This window comes from Echinops telfairi, unplaced genomic scaffold (assembly GCF_000313985.2).
Source record: "Echinops telfairi isolate 266 unplaced genomic scaffold, ASM31398v2 ScPeMD7_1;HRSCAF=3_0, whole genome shotgun sequence".
Lineage (NCBI taxonomy): Eukaryota > Metazoa > Chordata > Mammalia > Afrosoricida > Tenrecidae > Echinops > Echinops telfairi.
The window spans coordinates 715,966-724,871 of NW_022103896.1; the positions used below are offsets into that span (position 1 = coordinate 715,966).

General features: G+C 64.5%; 1 protein-coding gene across 11 annotated transcripts in view; it reads left to right on the plus strand.

The window, feature by feature from the left end:
• Window positions 1-8,906, plus strand: part of LOC101643659 (plectin) — a 52,557-nt gene that overhangs the window by 17,857 nt on the left and 25,794 nt on the right. For 3 of the 11 annotated variants that reach the window (XM_045296333.1, XM_045296020.1, XM_004697361.2), the window contains exon 1: window positions 2,490-3,027. The exons of 4 other annotated variants lie outside the window; for them this stretch is intronic. In XM_045296333.1, the coding sequence (XP_045152268.1) occupies window positions 2,490-3,027 (538 nt within the window). Of the gene's footprint in view, window positions 1-2,489; window positions 3,028-7,273; window positions 7,367-8,076; window positions 8,189-8,906 lie in introns of those variants that run through there. 4 more of the 11 variants (XM_045299542.1, XM_045299937.1, XM_045298247.1 and 1 more) reach the window with 2 other exon arrangements.

Here is an 8,906-nt window from a genome sequence, read left to right on the forward strand (position 1 = left end):
GGCCCTGCAGGGTGTGTGAGCTGCTGGGTCCAGAATGTCCTGTCCGCTTGTCCCTGCCCAGAGCTGGGGGAGGATTCCTGCTGAGCCCGCCCCCTTCCTCCTTTGCGGGGTGCTTGTGGGTAGGCCAACTGGGGTCAGTCTGGGACCCAAGTGTCTGGGTCTGTGATTATGGCTTGGGATTATTGGGGGCAGTGTGGGGACGAAGCTAATTTGGTGGGGGGGCATGATTAGATTGGAGAAATCATGTTAGCAACTTGTCAGGGAGTTTGGTAAGGGCAAAGGGGGGACCCAGGAGGTGAATGGGGAGCTGAGTTGGACAAAGGGGAACCTAGGAGGCAAGGTGGGGCTCATGCAGAGGGGTGGAAAAAGAGGGGAACTTGGAGATCAGTTGGGGCCTGGAGGGTGGGCATGGGAGGAAGCCCAGGAGGTAACTGGTGGTCTGAGCTGCAGGCAGAGCGGGGGAAGCCCAGGAGTTCAAGGGGTGGAGACCTCAGGAGGAAGGTGGGCAAAGGGAGGAGCCTAGGTAACTTTGGGGGGCTGAGGAGGGCAAAAAGAAGTGGGCAAAGTCCAGGAGATCTGTATGCGGGGCTGATTGCTAGAAAAAGGGGTGAACCCAGGAAGTCAGTAGGGGCCTGAGAGACAAAAGGGCACCCAGGAGGTCAGTGGGACAGGGCTGAGGGGCAGGCATGGGTGGAAGTTCAGGAAATTATTGCGGGGGAGGGAATCCAGAAGGCTAGTGGGGGCTGAGTTTTAGATAAAGGGGTCCAGGAGAGGCAAGGCAGGAATGTGTGACTTCTGCCTCAAGTGGCCTGGCTGAGCCAGCCTTCTGTGACCTGCCTGGGTGCTCAGCTGGTGCTGGTCCCAGACACAGCCTTGGTTACGATGGCCACCCCCAGGGCAGCCCTGTTAGCTGGGCCCCAGACATTGCTGGATGCAGGGGTGTGGTCACTGCCCATCCACCCTGTCTTCCTGAGCTGGTCCTTGGCCCGGGGCTGCCAGGGGGCGGGGCCAGGGGTGGAGAGTGGGCAGTGTGGCTTGGAACTGGCCAGGCAGGAGGGCTGGGGGAGCAGTTGGCCTGGTCTAGCTGTGTGTGTGTGTGTGTGTGTGTGTGTGTGGATCCTGTGGGCGCTGCCATGGCGACAGCCCCATAAACCAGGCCCCATAAACCAGCCCCCATGCTGCTGCATGCTGGCAGTTAGCCATCTGCCTGTCCTCCCCACCAGTCAGAACCTCCTACTGCGGGATCCCCCACCCCCGCCCTATTTATAACCGGTTCCTTGGTATAATATACAGTGCTTGGTGGGAATGGGTGTGTCTAGGGGGGAGGGACAGGTCCCGGTGGGAGTCACTATGGCCCAGTCAGGAGAATTGGTGCTTGCTTTTTTGGGGACACCAGCAGGAAAACGAAGTTGGAACCCTAGTTGTGTTGGGGTATCAATGGGTGTGGCCCCCACGTGGCACAGCAGCTCCTCCTGGCCCTGGGCAGCTTCCGTAACCGCTGGGCTGTTCGTGGGCGTGGACTCTTCTCCCCTTTGTGTGGCCACCCCGAGTGTCTGCGTGGGCAGAGGCGCGCCCGCCTGGGGTGGCCGTGAATAGTAACTCTGAGTCCCTGTGGCAGCTGGCTGGGTGCAGAGATAGAGAAGCCCGTCTCAGAGCTCTCTACCCTATGCCTTGCCATGGGGGGTGGGGGGATGGGGACACTGACTGGGCTGCCCCGGCTGTCCTGGCATGACAATTGTCAAGGAGGCTCTGGGCCAGGGATGTGCAGGGGGCTCTGCCTGCTCCCCTGCCCATGGTACAGCTGGCAATCACACTGCCGACCATGTGTGCTGGCAGCTGCTGCTGCCACTCCCCCCCCCACAGACCTCTGCCGCTGAGACTCCCACCCCCACAGCCTCAAACCCCACCGGGGATCTTAGCTCCCGCCCTTCCAACCTCCAGACTCAGCCCCAAGCGGCCACCCAGCCACCCCTCCAGCTCCCTGGACTCCACCAAACCTGGAGGCCCCATCTCCCTTGGACAGTCTCAGGATCTTTCTCTGCCCTCTCCTGGCCCTGGCCCTGGCCCAGCCCCTGGCCCATTTTTTTAATAGTTGCACTCCACCTCCCTCCTTCCTAGTTTGAGGTCCCTTGCAGGACACGTTTAGAAAGTGATGTCATTTCTGACGCTGGGGCCGTGGGCCCGGAGGGGAGGGGGCCAGCTGTGGGGGTTGGGGCCACGGGTGCCCCCCGCGCCGTGGCCCGGTGGCGTGGGTGGGCGGGGCCGCCGGGTGCTGAGTCAGAGGGGCCGGCCGGGGCGTGCTGGCGGCCGGCGGGCGGCGGGCGGGCAGAGCCGGCAGGATCACGGGAGCCGGCGCCCAAGCCCCATAGCAGAGCCCGCACCCTCGTGCTTAGCCCGGCCTGCCCTGCTCGCGCCCGCCACGCGCCTGGCTCCGCGCCGCCATCCGTGCTCTGTCCACGCGCCCCGGAAGCCCGCTCCCCGCCGCAGCCATGGTGGCTGGCATGCTCATGCCGCTGGAGCAGCTGCGGGCCATCTATGAGGTTCTCTTCCGCGAGGGTGTGATGGTGGCCAAGAAGGACCGGCGGCCCCGCAGCCTGCACCCCCACGTGCCCGGCGTCACCAACCTGCAGGTCATGCGTGCCATGACTTCCCTGCGGGCGCGGGGCCTGGTACGGGAGACCTTCGCTTGGCGCCACTGCTATTGGTACCTCACCAACGAGGGAATCGCCCACCTGCGCCAGTACCTGCACCTGCCGCCAGAGATTGTGCCGGCCTCACTGCAGCGCGTGCGCCGTCCAGTCGCCACGGCGACGGCCCCGCGCCGGGCCCCCCACGTGCAGAGCGTGCAGGGCCCCGTGGGCTGCCCACTTAAGCGGAGGCCGCCCCCTGCCCAGGATTTGGCCCGAGAGGAGAGGAGCGTCTATCGCAGAAAGGAACCCGAGGACGGGGCACCTGAACCCCCTGTGGTGCCTGCCACCACCCTGGGGACCCTGGCCAGGCCCTGCCCAGAACCTGCCCCAACCACAGGTCAGCTGTGCCCTTGCGATGTCCTGGAGCGGTGGGAAGGGGCTGCCTTGGCTGTGTGGGCCCCCTGGGCGCGCGCGTGTGCGTGTGTGTGTGTGTGTGTGTGTGTTGTATGGTGTCTGTGGTGTGTATGTCTCCCACTCACACAGGCAGGTGGCGCTCTCTGGGCCTGAGGCTGCTGGACGCCCAGCTCTCCAGACCCTCCTCGGACTCCTCCTCTGTGCTGAGAACCTTTCACTGGGCAGGCCCCCAAATGAGGCCAGGCGCCTGGGGCTGGGGGCGGGGCCTATGACTGGGTGTGGCCGGCCCAGCTGTCCCAGCTTTGGCTCATGGACTTTCCCCAGCCTGCCCTTCCCCTGATGCTACCTGCTGACTCCTCTTTGCCCAGAGCCATCTGCATGGTATGGGAGGGCACACAAAGGGGTGCATGGCCCCTGAACTGGAGGCCCAAGTTGAGCCTTGAGTTTCTGCCTGCAGGGGTGACCCCTGCCTGGCATGTGGGTGGCTCAGATGTGTGGTGGCTGGCAGGCTTCCTCTTCTGTGGGTTCTCAGCTGCCTGGACTGAAAGGTGGGCTGGGGAGAAGGCAGGGTCCAGGCCTGGTGGGCTCTGCCCAGGTGGGAACCAGCCCTTCCAGGGGCTCCAGAGATCCCACACTGTAGCCTCTGCAGGCCCTTCTGTCCCTGGACCTGTGCTGGCCATGTGTGGGGCCTGAGGGGGTGCTGGGGAGCAGCTCCTGGCAGGATCTAGGGCTCAGGAAGACTTAAGATCCTAGCAGATTGTGGGGTGACACTAGAGGGGCCTTCTGACTCTTGGAAAATGGGGCCAGCAGGGCCCCCGCAGCCTCCTGGGATTCAGTGGTGTTTCAGTCAGCACCAGCTCCCTGGTCACTGCCCCTGCAGCCAGGCTGGGCGGGATGGTGGGTGTTTTAGCCCAGCTATGCCCCCCCCCTACTTTCTCAGACTCGTGGACAAGTTGGCTGTGTTGGGCTGGGCTGGGTGTGGTTGTTTCGGGCATTGCTGCAGGGCCCCCCACCCCCACCGCCCCTTGCCCTGTGGCGGTGACTCAGTCTTCCCTTTGCCGCTAGGCTCAGAGTTTCCAACAGGAAATGAGCTCCAGCACGGCTGAGTCAGGATGGCGGGTTCCCCCTGTGGACCCCCTCATCAAAGAACACCACCCTATGGGCTCCCCCTGCCAGCCCCCTTCCCGCAGGCACTGCTGTGGGCTCCCTTGGTGGACTCTTCTTCCTGGAGGGCCCCTTCTGGGGGGGGGGGGCTCCTTTCCTGCACTTGTCCAGGGACCCCTCTATGGATTCCTGTAGGCTTCCCCCACCCCATGGGCTCATGAGTATCAGGAGATGGGGCTAGGTCTGAGTACAGCCCCCTGGCTGGCTCTCCCTTCCTCCATTCCTCCCTCCCAGGGAGTAGGACCTCCACCCATGCCCTGGAGCTGCCTATCAGGGCATCTATATGTGCCAGGCACATTCCTGTGAGAAACTGCCTGGCCTGGGAGTCCTGGGAGCTCCCACCAGTGGCCCGAGGGGGACATGTGGTGCCAGGCTATAGCAGTATGTGTGTATGTGACCCAGTTTTTATGCCAAACTACAGGGATGGGAGAAGTGGGAAAGACCCCACCTGAATCTCACCCTCCATCAGGGACCACCCAGCTTTAGAGGGGCCTTTTTCTGGGGCCACTCAGCAGCTCTCATTGAGGTAGGTCCCCTACTAAGCTTTTTGTGACAGTCCCAAGCTTTGCAGGTATGTCACTGTGCAGGCATTCGGGGTCCCCTGTAGACAGTAAGCAGGTGATGGTGGCTGCTCATCCAGAGGGCCAGCGGAAGAAAGGTGTGGTGATCCACTTCTGGAAGCCCGAGTTGCACCAGCTCTAAGACCTGGCTCAGACAGCTCTAGGGCCAGGTCAGCTTTGGGGTGTTGATATAGCAACACTAGGTTGGGGTTCTCTCCCTGGGGCAGTGGCTCAAAGGAGTCAGGATACCCAGGCCCTAGCTGGTGGGGGGACACAGGCGGGGTGGGGGTCTGAGCTGCCAGACTTTGGGGGGGCATGAAGACCTTGAAAGAACCCCCTCTGTTCCCAGGCAGCCACGTGGCGAGGCTGTGGGTAACCTGGAATGTGGGTGGGGTGACTGGGACAGGATAGAAGGCCTGTGGGGGAGCCTGGGAGGGAAATGGGGGGAGGGCTGGGGAGGGGAGGAGTCCGGGTGGGGTTAGCACGCAGGGCAGGCTGGGGGGCCCTGGGGACTTGGGTCTCGGTCTCTGGGCTGGGCTGGGCTGACCCTGCAGTCCCACAGCTCCTGCCCTACCCACTCACTGACTAAGGGGCGTGAGGAGGGGTTGCTTCTCCGCCCCACCTTCCCAGCCTCACCCTGCTGCCTCTCTCCTGCCTTCCACCCTCCCCTCTTCCTGCTCTGCCTTCCTCTTAGCCGGCTCCCGCTGGGCCGCCATGGACTGTTACAGCATGGAAGAATTGATTCAGCTGGGACAAGGTGGGCTTGGGGAGCCTGGGCCAGGGGAGCCAGGGCTAAAGCAGCACTGACTCTGTGGCCATGGGGGCAGCTGGGGAGGCCAGGCTGCTGCACCCTCTACATGCCCATCTGGAGCTCAGGGGTTTGGGGAACCAGGGCCCGCTCGCTTGAGTGCTGCCTTGGGCTGTGGCTGACCTAGGGTGTGGCATCTGGGAAGTGGGGGTGACGGCTGGCTGTAGGTAGTGAGTGAGTGGCCTGCTGCCATGAGGGGCACTCCTGGCCTGGGCACAGCCTCTGAGTCACACTTCCTCCAGAGTGCAGCAGGCAGTGAGAGGGCCAAGGCCTGTGCCTGCCTGACTGTCCCCTGCCAACTGCTGGCCAGCTGCTGCCCTGGGTGCTGGCCTCTGTGGCCTGGCTCTAGGTCTCTGGTTGACTTTAGGGCAGCCTGTGCCCCTGCTGGGCTGCTGGAGTTAGTTACCTGAGTTTCTGAAGGGTAGGACCACCCTGCCCTCCCTACAAACCAGAGGACCAGGCTACAGATCTTGGCCTTGCCACACACTCGCCGTACAGAATGCCTTGGCCATTCTGAGTGCCGAGGTTTGCTCATCTGTAGAACGGGTCAATAGCAAGCCAGTGCCGGTGAGTGGCATCTGACAGCTGGTGATTCAGCTCTGCAGGGTGTCCAGTGGCTGAGTTGGGGGCGGTAAGTCACCAGGTCTCTCTCCTGAGGTGTGTGGATGGCAGCTTCTCACCAGCAGCTGGGCATACTGATTGCTGACAGCACATTCATGCCCTTTGCCATCAGGCTGATCCTGACTCACGGTGACCCCACGTGTGTAGAGTATAACTGCTCCTTGGGGTCCTAAGGCTGAGACCTTTGGAAGCAGGTCACCAGGGTTTCTTCCAAGCACCCCTGGGTGGGCCTTTTGGCCGGCAGCTGAGTGTAGTAATGGTTTGTACCCTGGGAGGCTCCCAGGGCAGTTAGCGGAGGACCTCCCAGGCAGGGTCTCTCAGGATTGAGGTAGGATGATGCTCCCCACACGGACCGCTCAGCAGGAGCTAAATTCTGGCAGCCCCTCAGTTGGGCCAGCCTGCAGGTCCAGGAGGCCCCAGGAGAGAGGGCAGGACTGGGACACCACACACACACACACACCACACACACATACCCTGTTCCCATGGCCTGAGGCCCACCCAGAACCAGATGCTGTGGGGGCCAGCAGCTCTCTTTCTGGCTGGGTGAGTGTCCCCCAACACAAGTGCTACCTGAGGTGGGTGCTCTGTGACCCAACTCCAATGGAGGCTGCTAGGTCTCTGGCCAGCAGCCTGACCTAGGGGAAGTGACCTGTCCTCCCTGAGGCCAAGTGTGGTGTTGGGTGATGTGCGTGGGGCCTTCTGGGAGAAAGGAGACCAGCATGCCACCTTGGTTCTTGCAGAGTGCCCCCTACTCCCCCGGGTTGTGGGGTGGCGGGCCCTCTGTGTGAGCATCTTGAGCTGCAGGAGGTCCTGGGGCCTACTGCGCGTCCTTATTATTAGAATCTTGGGTGGGAGCGGGGTGGGGGGGTGTCAGGTGGCGCTGCCCAGCAGGACCTGGACTCTTGAGGGCAGCAGTGCGCTGCTCCGCACGTCATGTTCTAAGTCTGGAAGGGTGACGGCCCTGCACTCCCTCCCCGGGTATTTATAGCCCCCCCACCCCGGCCCGTGGTCCCCCTCCCCCAAGACAGGCGCTGCTGCTGACAGTGGCTGCTGCTGCCACTCCAGGCTCGCTGCCGCCTACGAGGGGCCTGTGACCCTCCCCACGCCTCTCGCCCACCCCTGGCCGTCCCGTGGGCTCCTGCCACTGTCCCCAATGAAGATCGTGCCTGGTAGGTGGGCGCCCAGGATGCCCAGGGCAAGGCCAGGGACCTGGGCTGGAGAGTAGGGCTCGGCCTGCCTGACTTCCCTGTCCAAGGCACTCGGTCTGAGGCCCCACTTGATGGGTACTGGGATTTTTGGGGGGGCCCCACTTGTCTCTGAGTGTGTTTGGGTCAGCTGCAAATGGTGGGGGTGGGGCAGGCGGCAGTGTAGGTATTGGCATCCGTCCTGGGCACCTGTCACCAAAGGGCACCCTTGGAGGAGAGCTGGGTGCTCGGGCACCTTGGGCCCCCTCCTTGTAGTCGGGCTATGGGGGAGGACTCGGGAGGCAGCCCAGGCTGTCCTGGGGGGGCTGTGTTGGTCGCGGCCGCCCCGCAGGCCCCTCCTCCCGGCGGGTGTGTCCGCGGGTTGGCAGGGGTTAAGGCCCCTGCTAACCTTGAGCGCCATCGCGGGCGCTGGGAAAGCTGAGCTGCTGCCGCTGACAAGGGCGGGCGGTGGGGACGGCGCCTCTGGAGGGCGGGAAGAGGCGGGCCGGGATCCCAGCTGGTGCTGCGGGCCAGGGCGAGACCGGGGTGGGCAGTGGAGAGCAAAGCAGCGCCGTCGCGTCGCTCGGGGCGCCCCATCCATGCAGGGCGTGGGTTAGCGGTTCCTGACGCAGGGCGCACACGCAGGGCGGCGCCCGCCTGCTCTCCCCTCAGCCGGGCCGGGTGGCCACGCAACTATGGACCCTTCTGGCAACCTCTTTCCCTCCCTGGTGGTCGTGGGCCATGTGGTCACCCTAGCTGCCGTGTGGCACTGGCGCAGGGGGCGCCGCCTGGCGCAGGAAGAGGAAGGTAAGCGCAGTGGGGGGCGACCAGGGCCACTGTCACGGCCCCCCACCCCAGCCAGGGGCTTGGGGCGGAGCGGGCAGAGCGGCCGCCTCCTTCCCGCCCACTCGCCGCTCCCTGTGCCCTCCCCTTCCTGTCCGAGCTAAACACCAGCACGTGTGTGCGAGCCGGGGCCCACCGGCTGCAGCCCCTTCAGCCCCCTGGCTGCTGTCCGAGCCACTGGGGAGCGCCGGGCTGTCTGGGAGGCTGAGGGGCTGGGCGGGGCGTGAGGGAGGCTGGAGGGGCCAGGCCGGAGTGGGGAGGGGGTCTATCTGGCCGGGGTTGTGCTGGAGCGGCCCACCTCTCGCCCGCAGCCCCTCCCAGCGCCCTGCCGGGAACTGGGTGAGCGCAGGTGAAAGTCAACACAGAAAGAGACAGGTGCAGCGTGCGCGCAAGCGCGCAGCCGGGGCCAGTCTGGGGAGCGGCTCCACGGGCGCAGAAGGGTAGCCACCCCCATCCCCCAACAGCTCCCCGGTCCAGCCCAGACCCTGAGCTCTGTCCTCTGGCGCCACCCTGGGCCCCGGGGATGGGCAGGCTGCCAGGCTCCCTTCTGCCCTCGCTGTCCTGAGGCCTCGCCCGGACGGCAGCCACCCGGCCCTGGAGCACCTTGGGCTTCACAGGGCACTGTGCGAGGGGCACGTTAAGGTAGTGTTGGGGAGTGCCACCCACTGCCCTCGCGGAGTCC